General features: G+C 41.7%; 2 protein-coding genes across 6 annotated transcripts; both read right to left on the reverse strand.

The window, feature by feature from the left end:
* Positions 1–1,805: 1,805 nt before the first annotated feature.
* LOC108939103 (forkhead box protein J1-A-like) lies at positions 1,806–9,257 on the reverse strand. Of its 5 annotated transcripts, none has more exons than XM_018760239.2 (6): positions 8,978–9,257; positions 7,426–7,880; positions 6,549–7,289; positions 5,546–5,673; positions 4,371–4,428; positions 1,806–2,038 (listed from the first exon to the last, which is right to left on the reverse strand). In XM_018760239.2, the coding sequence occupies exons 2-6, from the start codon at positions 7,837–7,839 to the stop codon at positions 1,967–1,969; spliced, it is 1,413 nt and encodes a 470-aa protein (XP_018615755.1). In that variant the 5' UTR covers positions 7,840–7,880; positions 8,978–9,257; the 3' UTR covers positions 1,806–1,966. The 5 variants fall into 5 exon arrangements, with proteins under 5 accessions (XP_018615755.1, XP_018615753.1, XP_018615754.1 ...); XM_018760237.2 differs by having other exon boundaries at positions 9,003–9,256; XM_018760238.2 differs by lacking the exon at positions 8,978–9,257 and adding an exon at positions 8,843–8,935.
* A 2,081-nt stretch (positions 9,258–11,338) lies between these two features.
* On the reverse strand, positions 11,339–16,452 carry pfdn4 (prefoldin subunit 4). The gene is made up of 4 exons (XM_029246288.1): positions 16,308–16,452; positions 15,662–15,769; positions 12,372–12,512; positions 11,339–11,660 (listed from the first exon to the last, which is right to left on the reverse strand). Exons 1-4 carry the CDS (start codon positions 16,332–16,334, stop codon positions 11,529–11,531), a joined length of 408 nt encoding a protein of 135 aa, XP_029102121.1. The 5' UTR covers positions 16,335–16,452; the 3' UTR covers positions 11,339–11,528.
* Positions 16,453–18,447: the final 1,995 nt, after the last annotated feature.

Genomic DNA, 18,447 nt, shown 5'->3' on the forward strand with positions numbered 1-18,447 from the left:
ACTGTTGCAGGAAGCCCAACTCTAGGCAAAAAAGTGCCTTGAAGCATGATCGGAATGCAAGGCTAGGATAGTGTTCATTTGCTTTCACCGCTGTTCACATCTACCGTAACCTTTTTTAGAGCATCGGTGACCTTTCTACCAACATTTATGTTATGTGTTTAAGAAGTTTCCGGGTGCCAAAGCAGCATGAGTGTTATGGCAGCTGAATGGAGGTAACAGAAGAATTTAATGACTGCACTTATAAATATATAATGAGAGTGCTAGAAAAATGTATAGGAAGAAGTGAGAAATCTAAAGAATATTCAGCATAGCAGCACAAAGCAGATGCTGTGCTTTTTAAAACATTTGGAAGAATAAATGAACAGGGGAAAATTATTATGCTGAATGCAGAGTTTATGTCTTTTTTTTAATTCTAAGCAGGAAGAGGGAAAAAGAATGTATTGCACAAGAGCTAGGCACAAATCTATCAGCAGTGCCATCACTGATGCCAGATCCTTAAGTCCAGCACCAACTGTCATTTGCCAGAAAAATCATCAGATGCGCAGATGTTGCTCCAAAAAAAAAAAATTGTCAATCTTAAGTTTTTTCCAACTCAGAAATCACACTGTATGCATTCCCTTGAAGGCATGCAAAATGCATCTCTTGACAGACATTGTCTTTTTTCCCTGCTTCTAATTGGTGAGTAATGCCTATGCCTTCTTGATGCTGCACCATCCTCTTGAGCTCAGAGGTGTTAGACGTTGACAGTTCTGTCTTTCTCATTTATTTGCGGTGTTGTTGTGGGGAATTCTGCTGCACTTATATGAAGTATGGCGTGTTATAACAGGCCATCCATGCAAAGCTCCTGATTGTTGCAGAAGTGGCATTTCTGCCATTGCAAATCTCCAACAGTCAGCCAGCTCAGCACGAGTCTTTGCAACCAAGAACCTCCCTTCTCTCCTCTCTTCTGGCTCCGAGTCCACACTTTTTTCAATTCCAAAATGACTTGGTTGCCTGCACCTCATGCTGAACGTTTGCTTCAAAAAGCTCTGCAACTGCCAGCGTTGGGCACTGGCTGTAGCCAGGATGGAGCCTGCCTCCAAGTTTAAAGAACATTGAGGTATAGAACATAATAAGGTCCACGTAGTGCATCCTTTTACAGGCTCCCCTTCCCATAATGAATGCTCCTACTTTGTGAATTCAGACTTAGATACACATGTAATTTGTACCGTAAAATTTGCATAATAAATTCTTAACTTATACAAAAAGCTTTACAAAAACATACATTTTCATGCTAAATAAGAGTCTTAATGATGTGATAACCAGACAAGGAAAGAAGTTCCCCTGGCTTCTCCTGCTCTTCTATCTCGTAACCATGCGCCTGCTCGCAAGAAAACCTCAGAAATCTTTCTTGCAACCATGCCTCAAAAAGAAAAAGGTAAGACAAGGTAAAGCCTTGCCTAACTATTTAAAACAAAGTGATTAAATGGACAGAATTGTCACAAAGGCTGCTACCCCTCAGTATTGTATTATTCCAGGTATAGCAAACAACTCTCTTCTACAGGTACAAGTGCTTTGCCAGAAATGTTACTGTGTAACTGACTACAGCTGAGTTTTTTAACCAATCTCTGACAGAAACGTATCCACAGAACAAAGGAAATTATTTTTATTTGTCACATACTGCATAATTTTTCTAAAATTACAGAACAAAATTCAATGTAAAATTCACAATTTTAAGAAATCAAAATAGAAATATTACAATCAATGCAATATGAATGACAGAAAATAAATATTAAAAAAAAAAAAAAAAAAAAAAACACTTGAGATCTGTATTTTAAAAGAGGTGTAAAAACACCTGAAACTGGCAGAGATGCTAGTGGGTGCAAGATATGGATACAGAAACATGGCTCAGCCTCTTGTGGACCTGGAAATTGCTGCTGGCCAGTTTGCTGTCCATCTTGTCCCTCTGCAGCAAATGTACAGCAAGTCAATGAGGCATGAGGAAAGCTTCAAGATCTAGATTTTGTTCAGTTTGTCCAAAGGCAGCGTAGGGATGATCCTGCACAGGAAAGCAAAGGAATCATTTAGACTAGTTGAGACCAGTCGAAATCACTTTTAAACATACCTTATACAAATAATAAGAGTAGAGCAACATGTGATTTCCAAATCTACAGTACATGTTAAGAATTTCACTTATGATTGTCATTATTTTCAGATCTGAGAACTACATATCAAAGACTCTGCTCAGATATATAATAGGGTCTTCCCCTGGGCCAGATCCCACTTCAGCCTTTTGGTCTAGGTCTGTTTCCTTCAAGCATCTCATTTCTACATAAAAAGCCATGTGCTCTGTCTAGAGTGACTCAGACATATCAATCTGCACACTCTAATTCTTGGGAAAAGCTGTAAATTTAAGCTCTGCTGCAGGCAATAACCTTCACAGCAAGAGATAACCAAGTTACTTCAGTGTTTTGATGACATTTGTCTGGATCAATCTCACTCGTAAAGGCAGCAGGCCAAAAAGTCAAAGGTTTTCACATTACACCTCCTGCAATGCACCAAACAAATGCACTTGCTCTTTCTGTCTTAATGTCATCATTCTTTCCAACATCTTTCAGGGAAAATTTGAAAACAGAGGGACACAGTGGCAGCCGTGGTTGAGTATCTTTCTCTGTCTGTTGGTCTAGAGCTGGGAAGAGCAGATGGGTCTATATAGGGACACTTAGTAACCTGTCACTGCAACTGCTTTAGCCTGTACTGGACCTACAAACAAGGATTTCCATATATCTACTTCATTACAGAGTCCTGTGTTTCTGGTTCTCAAGAGACTTCAGACCTGAAAGTTATTGTTTTAAGTCGCCACGTGGGGCCTTGCTGTAGTATTGTTCTCCGAGATATATAATCAAAATTACTTAAGACAAAATGCTGCACAAATAGTTAAACCCACGTAACTACTGGCTAATAAAAGAAACTATAATAATAGGCTGATTCTTCCTGTACTGCAGTATGAATATATTGGGCATCCCTACTTGGGTGACTGACCACCACCTACAACTCAAGTCTTTCGCAAGATCCTCTGTCTCCCTGAAGGTCCATCAACTAGTTGGTAACCATCAGGCTGGACAGTTCACTCATTTCATTTGCTTCAGTAATCAAGAGTGACAATCAACTCTCCTGTGAATCTCCCCAAACAATGAAAAGATAACTTGATTCTGCAGATACCTTATTTGTAATATTTGCAAGATGCACCCATATCTCACAACACTACATAACCTGTGGTCAAGGCCACGGTGATATCCTGCCTGAACTAGTGCCGCTTCCTCCTATACGTGATGTTGAGGTCTCCCGCCTGTCCAGCTCATTTAGAATGCTGCTGGCATGAGTTGCATTTGACTTGCCAAAGCATCCGTATGTATCTTCCCTCCTGGCCTCTTTCATTAGCATCCCGCAGCTACCAATATCAAGGTTTAAGACAGTTAGGGATCTGCAGACTGATACCTAGAAGGTTTGATCACTCCCTATAGCCGAGAAAACACTCTGCCCTATCTCAACTTCTGTCCACTTAGTGGCACCACTCATGAAAGTAGGAATCAACTCCTCCTTGTGCCTCAAAACTGCTGAATTCATTTCAGTTCAAAAAGTGCCTTGAAACACACGTTTCAGACCCAATCCTTTCCTGTACTCGCATCACAAAATCTATCTTGATAATCAATCACTCTTATTTCCAATCAGACTCAACTCTATAGTACAATGTGTGCTATCAAAACTGGTGGTATCAAGGCCGTGCTCATACCAACTGAATCCGAAGCTCTTCACTTGCTGTAAAATGCTAAAAAGTGTCTTATATGAATAAATGTAAATGCAATATAAAACATGAAATCAAAGAGAATCAAGTCCTTGCATTTATAAAAAATGTTTTGTAATGCATGCATAAACTGCTGTCATAGTCAAAAAAAAAAGTCACCAAATCACTGAAGCACTTGCAAAAAATGCATTATGCTGCCAAAACTCAAGTCTACCCATTCAGCAATTTGTCATCCGTGTGTGAAATGGGTTCCAAAGAGCACCTAGCAAAACTATTGGTGTAGGTGCAGTTTCTTTTGTTTATTTGAATGGCTGCCACTTGGTTAAAAAACTTAAATATGATGTCGTGCATTATCCAGTTAACTTCAATAAAGCAGCTAAAAAGTGCAGCCTCAGCAAAAACAAGCAGACCTAGTGGCACTCTAGGACCAGAGCTGTAAAACCCATCATGCCCTCTTCTCAGACTGCCAAGCAAGAGGTAATACAGTGCAAGGATTGCAATGCTGACCTCCCAAATGTTAAAAAAATCTAGTAACCCATTGCCTCAAAACCCCTCACACCCCCCAGGTAGAACAACGGGGACTCACACAAACATCTGGGGTTTCTCCACGTGGAGGAGCACTTCCTATGGGCAGGTCACTCCAACTAGGAAAGGGGTGTAGGAATAGGTGAATACAGGGTAGATGAGGGCTATCAAGGTATCATGCATCCAAGGGAGAAGCCTCTACATTCACTGTGAGGACAGCCTGTTCTACCTCAGAGCTGGACATTCCCTGCAGCCATGTGTCTTAATGTCAAGCTATAACCAACCAGCTCATGTTTCACAGGGACCAGTGGTGCGATTACCCCACACATGGAGTCACCATCGCTGCTAGAAATAAAACGTTGTGTTCCTTGAAAAATTTACACAAGCAAAAGTTAACCTGTACAATTTTTTGTAGTGCATTACGAGTACGAGAAGGCACGATTTATGAAAAAAAACATCAAAAAACTCCCCAGTGCGATTCTTGTGGTTCAGTTGGAACAGGTAAACTACTTTTATTTCCGTAGAAAAGAATGAAACAGGACCAATCAAAGTCAGGGTCCATGAAAGAAATTTGACTCAAGGGTGAATTAGAAAAATGACAGATAGAAAATGTGAAACAGTGGATCAAAATGTAAAATTATCATTTTAAACCTTTCTGTAGCAGATATTTGGAAAGCATGTACATATCCAGACAGATTGCCAAATTCTGTTATTCAGCAGAAAAATATTACTGAACCAAACTGTCCAGAAATTTACTTAATTTTCCAAAGAAAGTTTGCAGAAAAAAAAAAAAAAAAACTAAATTTGCTTAATAGTGACTGATCCAGAAATTTTTAACATTTCAGATAAACTTGATTATATTACATATGAAATGAAAAAATAAAACCCTTGTTGTGAACATAATGCCTTCACAATATCATTAGATATCATCAGATTATAATGTACCCCTTATAACACACTTACCTTAAAGAGAAGCAGAGAGCAAAGAATTATGAAATATGACATGTGAATCTGGTGAATAAGACCACTGGTTGGGTATGATGAGCATAGCTGTGATCTCTGGCATTACTTCAACTAATACTTGACTGCTATATTAACCTCCCTGAGTTGGAAACTTCTTACGTCCGTCTCAGGCTGTCCCCAAACACTACTCAATGACTACATTAATATGATGGACCAGCCGTAAATTGTACCACATGGCCCATAAGACCCGGTCCCAGCGCATGCATTCATTACCTGCTCACCTGCATGATGGAGTCCGCTGAGTCTTGCTGTAACAAGCTGGTGCTCAGTTGGCCCATGTCATCCAGGCTGTCTTCCCCGGTCAACATCGAATTCAGGAACGTGACCCAGTCATCGTCGCTCTTCGCACACAAAAAGCACGAGTATGTAATCAGGTTTTCCATAGCACAATTTCAATTAAAATTAAACCAGTACATATAAGGGTAGTAGGCAGAGGGGTCTTTAGGGCTGTCATCGCGCAGTCTAAAGATTCTTAATTTCATCTCTTCCTGTACTACCTGTGAGCAAGGTACTTCACCCTGAATTGCCTCAGTAGAAATATAATTCTACATAAAAAATAAATCAGTGTAAGACACCTTGAGCTGATTTTACATGAGAGTAATTATTAATAGTAGTAATGCCATTCTTTCTTGTAGCATTAATGTTTCATTGCAAGTAACACAAATAAAATTGGCTCTGTTAATAAATTGATTTGTCCATAAATTCAGCCATTTTCATCATGAAGTCAAATTGAAAAGCTTAATACAGATTCAATTTCATTTACTTATGCGTAAGGTTCAATATAAACCTTGGATATAGCAATAATAAAGATAAAAAACTGAAAATTTACATTACACCTTCTTTCCAGAAATTCATTCAATGCTTATCGTCAACCCATTTTTCCAATAAACATACAATCTTAGTCATTTTGTAATCGATCAACAACCCAGAGAGGAGCTATAAAAAATAAGCGAGTTGAATGAAGCAAATCCCACACTCTTAAAAAAATTTTTAATCTTGAAAATAATTACATCTTTGAAAATATAACTTGAGTATTTGTCAGAGGTTCTCCATAACATAACTAAACACTGGTAAGTAGCACATGGTGCCTTCAGAGAGTCTGGTTTGTTTTCATCTTCTCTCATAAAACGACAGAAGCGGATCGAGGGCCAAAAGCTGAGTCCCATGACAGATCAAAAGGTCAAGTGCCAGCAAAGGGCAATCGATACCTACTCACCTGCCAGCTGGGATCCTCGGAGGCCAGGATGGTTGCCACGTCAAAGCCCAAGTCCAAGTCCATGTCAGAGGCCTGGTACTCCTGGGTCTGAGAGAAACCGTGGGCACGCTCGCCATTCCCACTGGGATCCAGGGGAGTCTGCTGCTCTTGCTGCACACTGTGCTCCATCGGGTCCTGAGCATACTCCCCGGGGGTCAGCTGGCCGATACCACCCAGGCCCAGGTCCCCAGCGCATGCCGAGTCCAGCAGGCCAGCCCAATCACTGTCCTCTTTCAGAGGATCCAGACCCTCAAGCTCGACAGTGGACGGCAGTGGGGAGCTGCAGCGACGAGAACTTTTTGGGGGCGTTGCCCTGTCCTGGTTCATTCGCTTTCTCTTATGGACACATCTCTTCCGTGACCTGGACCCGGCCCTCTTGGCGCCAGATGGATCTTGGTTCAGATCCACCGCAGTGGCCTGTTCAAACTCCTGAAGCAGCTGCTGGGATTCTGGGCTCACAGACAGGGCCCCTTCTATGGCAGGGAGGAACCCCATGTGGGTGAGGGGAGCAGGCCTTACCCAAGCCTTCAGGGTGGGGTTCATCTTCATTGAGGGCATCCGCGTCTTCTTGTAGGCATCACACAGCAGCTGGTTGGTATACTGGGGGTCAATTGTCCAGAAGCCCCTCTTTCCTGGCTCATCCTTCTGACGTGGCACTTTTATGAAGCACTTGTTGACAGAGAGGCTGTGTCTGATTGAGTTCTGCAACGGTTGGACAAAAACTGGCATGAAATGAGGTTTTCTCCAAGAATAACAAAAAATGAAATTATACTGTTAACATCAATTGGATTAATAGTTATTATTTCTGTCTCAATGTATACTCCCTATCCACACTCACCTGCCAGTTGGGGTCCGCATGGCGGAAGTAGCAAAAGTTGTTCCTGATCCATTCATAGATGTAGGATAGTGTAATTTTGGTATTTTTGTTGGCTTGCATGGCCATGCAGATTAGGGTGGCGTAAGAGTACGGTGGTTTTATGTTCGGATTGGTCTTGTAGTCGACCGTGGGAGCGGGGTCTGCCGCAATGGGTGACTTGGCAGCCTCGGAGCCTGCCATCTGTTGGTGCCCACGAAGGTGGCCTTGGTTCTGCGCAGACAAAGGCATCGCCTTCCCCCTGTTGATGTTGATCGAGAAGTCTTGGATCCACTGTAAGCTGGTGAGGCGGTCATCCATACTGACCAAACCGCTGCTGCTGTGAGCGAGGCTGTTATCCTTCAGCCTCACAGAACCCTCAGACCACGCACTGCTCATGTGGGTGTGCTCCTTTTCTTCTGTTCAGCTCCAAGGCCTGTCTGCAGATACAAGGAAAAGCAACCAGAACCTTCAGTATACACTCAGTGCCCACTTTATTAGGCAGACCCGTGCGTTAATTCCAACAGCCTGCTCCTCTGAAGAGAGAATTGTGAAGCTGGGCAAAGGGGATCAGTTACTGTTGGGACCAAACATGGGCAATGAATGGGCGAGACGTGTGATCAACGCCAATTTTGAACATGCTATGGTGGCAGTTTCAAAATCTCAAATAGTGACACTTGGGATTTTTGCATAAACAGGAAAGCCAAAATTGCAAAAATGATGGCTCAGTATAACAGTGGTGTGTAAGAAATTCATCTTTGAACATGCAACTCATTAAACCTTGAAACAGATGGGCTACGCGGAGAAGACCATACAGGGTTGCAGTCTTGCCAGCTAAGAACAAGATGAGGAGGCTACAGTGAGCATGTTCAAGAGTGGAAAAACATTGCCTGGTCAGAAATCTCAAACCTCAATGTCATGCTCATCATACCCAGGCTGATGATGGGGTTAGAATTCGGTCAATCTACCCTGGGTCCAACCCATTTGGTGCTAATGGTACAGGTGGGGTAATGGTGTGAGGAATGATTTTGTGGGATTCTTGTGGTCCCTTGATACCAAGTTAAGTTAGCATCATTTGAAAAGCAGAGCATGCCTAAGCATTGTTGCTGACCAGGTGCATTCCTTCATGGCCACCAGGATAATTCACTGTTGGTCACAAAGCACAGTCTGCACAGTCTCCAAATCTCAACCCAAATTGACCCCATAGGGGTGAGGTGGATTCAAACCTTGAGTTGCCAATTTATGCATTCCCTATTATTTAGAACTATTAATAAAAACAAATTCTTTTCCAAAAACAAGACACACAGTATGAACGTGGTGCAAAATAATGCAACATCAAGGTGAAAAGCCCTTTGCCCCTTTACTTGGTGGCACATGTCATCTGTCACACTCCACATCTCACCTTGTCCTCGAGTTAAAACACATAGAATCTGGAGTTGGTCAAGCGAATGAAAAGTTCTCATGTCTAATTTCAGCTTGTAGTTTGAAAGTCTACCCTTCCATAAATTTTCATAGAAATATTTAATATTTCACGCACAGTGCTTATTTTTCTCTCCACCTACTTCAGCTGTTTCTCCTCTTCTGATGAGCTCCTGACTTTCTGCAACTTAGTATCACGAGGCAGGAATGTGCAGTTAACAGTGTGAGGCGCGTGTCCACTAAAAGAAATCATAGCCTCTCTGATTTGTGCGGCCGAGATTTATGAAATAAACGACTCGTGACGTTATAGCAGTCGGTCAGACGTCACAGATCTGTTCTTGTGACGTCACCATGTGTGATAGGCTGGACCTGTTTCGGTTTCCATGGTAATTGTAAAACAACCCGAGCGTTAACAAAGTCGGTATTTTTTAAACAGCAGTTTGGCTGGAGCGAAAACGAGGCTGATTACACAACCAAGACCACTTGGGAGAACTTTCCCGAATTTCCTAGTGAACCCTCACGTACGCCACGGCGCATGTGAGCAAAATAGGGCGCAGACGTGACGAAGACGTTTATTTTTAGCTGCTACTGTACTTGTTTTTAAAACGTGAGATTAGATAAACGTGAGATAAAATACATAAACACTGATTAATTCAATTAGTGCAACATGAAACGTTTCCTTGATGTCACTCGAGGTCTTTTGACAGTAGTCTTGCACAGTTGCGCTTATGAAACCTAAAAAAAAAAAAAAAAAAAAAAAAAAAAAACTGTTATAATTTATTTTAAAAAGATAATTGCATTTAAAAACTATGAAGTTTTTTTGCATTGACATACAGAAGTGTAAATGTAATTAATTAAAAGAACTAATAACAAGAGACTACAAAAAAAATTAACTATGGAAATTTATTTGAAAAAAATATAACCACACTTAATAGTGAAATTCGCATTTTAGTAGAAGTGTAGAGTAGAACAAATGTCCAGACATTGTGGTGGTAATTTTACTGAAGACAAAATCTGCCAGTAATGAAAACCACCCAGCAGTATAAGTGAATAAATCAGTGTCAACTAAAACACTTAATGTAATGGAAATGTTAGGAACAGTGGACATGAACTCAAACACTTTCTTCCCTCTTACTCCTGTCCCCAATTCCTAATCCTGTACATAACATCTTAAATGTTTCCCCCATAAAAAACATCAAAATTAATAATTTGCAAGAGGCTTGTATGTTGAAATCTATAACAGAAAATAATATATTAAACTATGGTGTGCAAACTTCTTGCCAGTAAAATTTATAAAGACAGCTCTTGACATTTTATAACACACAAATGTACCAACTGGAATTTGTTTTAACACATTCTGTGTGTATTTGGTGTTCACACAGTCTTGGATTTATCCTGGGTTTATGGCAGCTGTGTATTCGCACCTGTGACTTTTATTATTCTACAAGGTTTCATAAAGTGAATATGCAAAACAAAGGTTCACTTTAAACTACAAGATATAGCCCAACAATACAAACTAAATTCTAATACTACTTTATTTTTTGTTTAATGTGCCATGTGTTTTATTCCAGGTGTCTTCGATGCTCTCGTAAACAGGGAATATTTTCACAGAACACAGTTACAATAAAAACAAGGAAGATTACCCAAGTTCTTTTTAAATTCTTTAGCTTCTTTAAGTGGAATACAATTGTTAACACCTAACTAGAACTACTTATAATTTTTAATAAGACCTGTAACAAAGTAGTTTCCATGTGGCTAATTGCATTTGTTACAAATTGAACTCTTTTCTTTTCCCAGCAGGTACTTTCACTTAATAACCTCTTTTTTGCAAAAATAACCCTTTTTCAGCATGGATACAAGTGACAAAGTTCCATTACCGTCAGACTTCTTTGTAAGATAAAGAATGATTGTGTCATACTGCCAGCCAATTAAATGTGCAAACAGTTACGGTGAAATGTCACTGGTTCTGCCACCCTTAACTGTCATGTCTCTAGAGCGACAAACACATGAAGTTTGTCAATTTTTAGGACACCTCCCAGAAAGCTGCATGCAACTTCTTGCGCATGATGTGGTGCAGAAATTCAAGCCCTGTCAAGATACCTGGCATGAGGCAAAGTGGGTCACTGAAGGACAAACAAGTGAAAACCACAGTATTACTACAAACACAAGGCAAAGGTTTTCTAAACATATATAATTCCCAGCCAACATGCTTCAAACTTTATTTACATACTTTAAAATTTCAATAATTTCTTTAGTGATAAAAAGCCTTTATGTACCTACTTGTGTGTATACTGGTTCCTATGGTGGATTGTGACAAATTGACTTTACTTTAGAATGAAGTGTCTACATCCAAATCTCTCCTTCTGTTGATGTGATGCACTTTTTGCATTGTTCTCTGAGATGTACGTTGCTTGGAAAAAAGCATCTGCTAAATTAATAAATGTACATGTACATGTAAATAATTGGAAGAAAAACTGGCTCCTCTGAATGATTATTTATTGGGAAATGTACCTGGAACGTTCACACAATTAACCACACAGATTTAATTTAGAGAATACACTTGAAAAGCTCTTTTAAGGGACAGAACTGGCCGGCATCCTGCTGCCTCTGCAGAGACTACAATGCAAGGTTGGCGTGAAAAGTTCGTGAACTGGCATTCTTCAATAACTTCAGCTATCATCTGCTTCCAGGTTTATGTTATTCCCGAACTTGGCATATAGTTGGACCTTCAGATCAGCTAGAACTTCCTGTATTGACGAAACACGACTCTCAAGTCCTTTGATCTCTTCTTTCAGTAATTCCTGCGCACAAAAACATGAAGAAAAGATATTAGTTACACTTCCTGCCAAAAGTAAAATTACAAAAACCTCTACACTCTTTTTAGATTTTCAATTTGTTTCTTAGAAATTAGTCCTAATAATAAATGGCCAAAATATGGGCTTCATGAAAACTCTCAAACAACTACATTTTGATTTAACTTCAGCTTTAAGATGCCCTAAGTTTCAGATGAAACCTTTCTCGTCATTTCTGAATTCTTTGTCTATCTAATAAATAACTTTACTAGTCCTGAAGGAAACTGCAAGAGGCCACACACGTACTGTATTTGAAATTAACAACCTGAGATGAGAGACCTTTTTGTATAACAGTTCTTTGTCAGTGCCAGAATAGATCAATACAATGATAATTTTACAATTCACACACACACACTCACTCACAGAGTTTGAAACCCCTTGTCCCAAGCGGGGTCACAGCGAACCGTAGCCTGACTCAACAACCCAGGGTACAAGGCTGGAGGGGGAAGGGACACACCCAGGACAGAACGCCAGTCCATCACAAGGCACTTCAACCAGGACAAGAACCCAAGACCCACCAGAGAGCAGGACCTGGCCAAACCCGCTGTGCCACCGCACCCCTTTCCTTTGTAATTAATAAAATTTTCATCTAATCTAATGTACACCCATGCAACTACGCACTCGGTTACTAAAACTGAAAAACCAAAATCAAAAGCATACCTTAGCTGTTTCTAACATCTCCTGTGTTTCCTCTTGAGAGTGACTGATGAAGACGTCGCCAATCTGATATGGAACGAGTAGCGAGTCGTCATCAAACATCATAAGGTCATCGCTGGCATCCTCCAGATTCTGCAGCGATTTCTAAGAAAAATTCAGAGTAAAAACCCCATCAGTTGCTCAGTAGAGCAGTGAAGAACCACTGACTATTCACCTTTGTCATTATTTTGCCTCTTTGAAAAAATATACTTTCTCCTTATGTTATGAAAGGTTGACTTAAGAATTTACAAAGACAATTTTCTACTTTACTTATTGTTGAATTAAACTATTAATCTGAGGGGAAACCACTTTGGTTGAAGCAACATGCAATGTACCACACACATGTGACATATAATATATATATGTATATATATTTGTATATATATTTATATACACACATAGACAGAAGTAAAGTAACCAAACACAAAAATGAATTGAAAAAAGTCAGAAAGTGAAATAAGTAGAAAAATGTTAACAAGTGAATGAACAGGTAAACCTCTTGAAATCGTGAAAAGAGGAGATTTAGGGTGCAGTGGGAGAGAGAGAAAGCTCAGTGCCCCTCTATCATTAAGAGGCCACTCTTGTTTATTGCATTTTTCTTCACTCACTTATCTGTCTCATTAAAATTCTGTTTGCAGAAGACACACACACACACACACACACACACACACACACACACACACACACACACACGCTGGCTGAAACCGGGTCGCGGCAAACGGGAGCCTAACCCGGCAACACAGAGTACAAGGCTGAAGGGGGAGGGGACACACCCAGGACGGGACGCCAGTCTACCGCAAAAAACCCCAAGCAGGACTCGAAGCCCAGACCCGCCAGAGAGCAGGACCTGATCAAGCCTGCTACGCCACCGCGCACCCCGTGTTTGCAGAAAAACACACAAAATGAATTCCTGTGTCAAGCAGCAAAATTAACCCAAACGGAGTGGGGCTGTGGGACCATGTTAGTTCAGCTCACTTCCGCTGTGTTTACAGCTCTTACGTGGTGTTTCTGAGTTCTAATGACCAGCAACAAGGTGACAAACACCGCACATGTTTACAAGATAAATCAGTCAATAATCAGCACTTTGAATAGGAATCTGTGGAGATTAAGTGGAAATAAAAGAATACGTAAACTAGCTTTCATTTTAATTTAGCTCTCATTGATAATTTATTACATTTAATGTTTTTTATTAACCCAGTTCTCAGTTTATTAATCCAGGGGGGTGCGGTGGCACAGCGGGTTGGACCAGGTCCTGCTCTCTGGTGGGTCTGGGACTCAAGTCCCGCTTGGGGTGCCTTGCGACAGACTGGCGTCCCGTCCCGGGTGTGTCCCGTACTGGGTGTGTCCCGTCCCGGGACGGCCGGGTGTGTCCCGTCCCGGGTGTGTCCCCTCCCCCTCCAGCCGTACGGCCTGTGTTGCCGGGCGAGGCTCCGGTTCCCCGCAACCCCGTACGGGACGAGCGGTTCAGACAGAGAGACAGTTCAGTTTTACAGAACATGATGTGCTGGTAAACGGTGGCGTGTCTGATTTTTTTGAACCTTTATTGTTTGTGAACGCATATATAAACGGCGTAAAAAGAGTTTATCTGTGAAATTGCTTAATCTCCATATTCTTAGAGAAACATCGGCCAACATCTAATGTGTTTTTAACCTCGAGTGTTGCTTCTTTTTTACTGACCTGTGCTCTTCTGCATACATAACCAGTCAGTATTTGATACACACGTTGCAGCAGAAGATGAGGTTGGACATGCTAAAAATAGATTGCATTTGTTGTATATGCTGTTTTAATAGTAAGACATGTCAGCTCTCAAAACATGTGAATACGCGCACACACACACTCTTTTCACAGAAGAAGCAGTAACTGATTGTGTGCGAACTACCGAACGCACGTAGCCGATGTTTGGTTTAACTCCATGGCGACCACGAAAGCCTTTGCTTCTCCGTAACAGAGACCCGAAGGAACTATGCCCTCGTCTGAGTGTAGGTGATGGCGTCCGAATTTCAAGTAGCCAGTGAAAGATTGTGCTTTGCGAAAGATTGTAAAATCCATTATTTAATGACAGAATGCAGTCTCTATCAAAGGGAGAGCAAACTTCAGAAAGAGCCCCAAGCGCTTAGTATGCGCAGCCCAAACCTTCCAGCAGTGAAATGGTTAAAGGCTCAATGAGACTTCAGCTGCGTTTTTGTCTCTCGGTGGTGCTATAGTGTTCTCAGTGGGCAGGTGCTGATGTACTCCGGGTTCTACAGAGTACATTTTAGTTTGAGACCAACCTCATGAGTGGGAGTCCTTTCTGTGGACCAGCTCGCCTTCCTGGGTCTATGGCTGGACTGTGTGTTTCTTTTACATACAGAGGACCTGAGGGAAACTGGTGGAGCAAAATATCCAGTCTTGCAACAGAAATCGCTAGACATCAGTACTTTCGTGGTGACTGTGCTGGCTGCGAAGTCACCGTCTTTGAGCCACATAAGGGCTGGCGAGTCCATTTGGACACATCTCGCACCTCCGCTACCAGACACACGCAGCGCACTAGCGCATGGCACTTCTCTGTACTTCGACCTGCGGCATGACACTGAGTCCAGTCACGTTTCTCCATTTTAAGCGCTGTGTTCGTTGTGTGACTGAAACATACCACATGGTTTGTTGAATTACCAGAGTTTCATCCATCCATATCTTACAAACTAACAGTGGGTGAAATGGCATCTTTTGATTGCTGAAACTGAAAGAAACCTATGTTCCTAAAACAATTTGGCAATTGTTTGGAAGTAAAAATATCATTCTGTGCGTTTATACGGTCGCCTTTTAATGTATAATTTTAAAAAAAGAAAAAAAAGATTTTTTTCACTCTTTTCTATATAATATTTAAAGCATTCCAGTAGAAAGGGGGCGCGGTGGTGCAGTGGGTTGGACCACAGTCCTGCTCTCCAGTGGGTCTGGGGTTCGAGTCCCGCTTGGGGTGCCTTGCGACGGACTGGTGTCCCGTCCTGGGTGTGTCCCCTCCCCTTCCGGCCTTACGCCCTGTGTTGCCGGGTAGGCTCCGGTTCCCCCGCGACCCCGTATGGGACAAGCGGTTCTGAAAATGTGTGTGTGTGTTTGTGAAACATGGGGAGTAAAAGTGATGTTGGACTTATGAATATTAGTTTTTGGTTTGTTTGTGTGTGTGTGTTTTTTTTTTTTTTTTATCCAGTCCAAACACTGGAGTAACTGTACTTTTCAAGGATTCCTCCATCCAAATATGGACAGTCGGGCGGTCACACCTTTTTCGCCTCGATTTCCTCCTTCAGCTCAGTCATGCGACTCGTGTTCCTCGCGAACTTGTTGATCTTCTGCTGGTCTTCAAAGGTGACGTTGACATCTTCAACCGCCTGAAAAGTCACATCAGAACCACTGTGAGGGCGGTGCACGCGGACACGTGCGCCGCTACACCCATTTGCATTGACACCAGCTGCAACGGCCCGGCACGTGCGCAGCTGGACACGTGCCACGCGACATTCCCCCCGCCCGGTCCCAACGAAGCGACGACATTTGTGCCGATCCTTCTGGAAGTGTCACGAGACATAGACACAGAAACCGTCTCCAACGATTCATATATTCTGCTTTAACGACGAAGGCACATTTCGGTTAAGTGTGCGTTACAACACAATAAACACATCCGCTGCTTTGCGGTTTATAATAATAATAATAACTGAAAAGCCAACTGCCCGGGCAGAGAGAGAGAGAGCGAATCTCCCCCAGCACACACAGTCGAAACGCTTCGTTAAACTACTGAACCGTAGCGAGAACCACTAGTTTGACACTCAATTCAGCATATAGCATATAGTAAACTACATATCCGAGCGGATTTATGCGTATGCAGTACAGTAAAAAGTGTGCAAAAGGGCAGTAACGGGGGAATTCACTTACAACACTCTTTTTCATGGTGGCCGCCATTTTCTGAGAGACCAACCAATGCACTGTCAAGGGCCCATTTGTAAAATGCACGTATAAAATGAGTCTGTTTCGCTGCCTTGCTGAAACTTGCCTCGCGTGTATACGTATTCGTTTACATTCTGACCTGTTTAAATAGTTTTGATGGATTCTACTTAACTACAGTGAGGTTTGAACGCGAGTAGCTATAATATGGTTTCTTCCATTAAAGGGGACATGCTCGGTGAGCGCGCGCTAAGAAAAGTATGGCGATTCTCCACACGCCCAGCAGAGGGCACCTGGGTCACTCCGAGTCCGAGCTGAAAACACGCAGGCCTCGCACACCTCTGGCACTCGTTCGTCTGGCAGACGCTTTTCTCAAAGTCACGTCCGACTCAGGCTGAATAAATGCGCATGTCTCAGCAGGCAGAGAGTCTTAGATGCGCACACGTGATTGTCGATTTTCTGCTGCCACTGCGCCGCCAGCCCACATTGCAGGAGTAGCTGCCTGCAGAGCTGATGGGAAAACAAAGGTGGGCATGATGACAGATGGTGCGATGCAAGTTTTTACAGCTATCAGGATATTGGGAGAGAGCTGGGTCTGAAAGAGATCTTTCAAAACTCTTCTTGAACGAATGAGGGATTCAGCAGTTCTGAGTGGGAGAGGGAACTCACTCCACTGCATTGGAGCCAAAACGAAGAACCTCTGGGCTTTCGATTTACATTTCTTCATTTAGCTGACACTTTTCTCCAGAGCAACTTATAATGTTGAGATACTTCAAATTATTTACCCATTTATAAAGCTGTCCAATTTTACTGGAGCAATTTAGAATAAGTACGTTGCTCAAAGGTATTACAACTTGGAATCAAATCCGCAACCTTTGGATCCAAAGGCAGCAGTTCTAACCACTACACCAAGTAGTGAGTGACGAAGTAGCCTGAGGTGGAGAAGTATAGCGGTTAGGGTGTGGTGGGCAATCATGTCCTGCACATATCAGGGAAGAGATCCATTTTTGGTTTTGTAGATGCTAATCAAGAGTACTGAGATTCATGTGGACAGCTACTGGAAGCCAATGGAAAGGGACAAAGACAAGGGGACTTCTTGGTGGGTGAAACACAACTCATCTAGCACCATTCGAAAGCAGCTGGAGATGTTTGATGGCAGATCCCTGAAGACCAGACAGTTGCAGTAATCCAGCCAGGATATTAGCATGGCCTGGACCGGTGTATTGTGAGTTAAGGGTGGATCCTACAGATGTTTTTATAGGCGGTATCTACATGACCAGGTTATGGCATCAATGTGTTGGGAGAATCAAGGCTTGATTCAGTCGTTTCTCCCAAGATGACTCATAAACTGGATAAGATTAACAATATGAGCAAATTTTCCAGTCTGACATGCCTCTGAAGATATCTATTGAGTATTTAAGCTTTTTTAAAACCAGAACCCAAACAAATGGAACTGATGCTGAGTGTATCTGATAAGCACACTGGAAGATCAACATGAAATGTTTTGGAAATGAATATTAAAATGATTAAATGATACTAACAGAGAATAAAATATCCCAACATTCAGTAATTTTCCATGCATGTTTATCAGTTTTTCCATTAAATTCCTTTGTCAATTTAACTTAAAAGTCCATAAGTAATTCATGTGGCTTCATATCTCTTTATTTATTTTGCTGAATATTGTCAATGATGTCATGATAACTGTGATCCAGAATGAATCTCCCTTGGTAGCTCTCTATGGGTACCATTCAAACCATGGACTTTGAAAAAGGCAGAATAAGAGAGAAGAATCTCGTGAATAAAATGTAAAGAATCTGCTGTGGGTTTCTTCCTCAGCAGTAGAAAGGAGCTATGTAAAATTCATATAGCACAGAGACATCTTTGTTTTAGCTGCCCTGGCATTGTTCATACATCTGCATAAAGACGTCAGGCTTACATGTATAATTTCCCCCTGAAACTAATAGCACTGTGGAAAGACATCGCATTTGTCCAGCGAACTAAAATCCCAGATGAAGTGAAAGTGATTAGTCTTCCCTTGATCAGTCTCATCATCATCATCATCATTATTATTATTATTATTATAAAAACTTTATGTTATATGGCACATTTTAAAGCTTCTCAATGCACTTTA

Source organism: Scleropages formosus, chromosome 19 (genome assembly GCF_900964775.1).
Source record: "Scleropages formosus chromosome 19, fSclFor1.1, whole genome shotgun sequence".
In the NCBI taxonomy this organism is placed as follows: Eukaryota; Metazoa; Chordata; class Actinopteri; order Osteoglossiformes; family Osteoglossidae; genus Scleropages; species Scleropages formosus.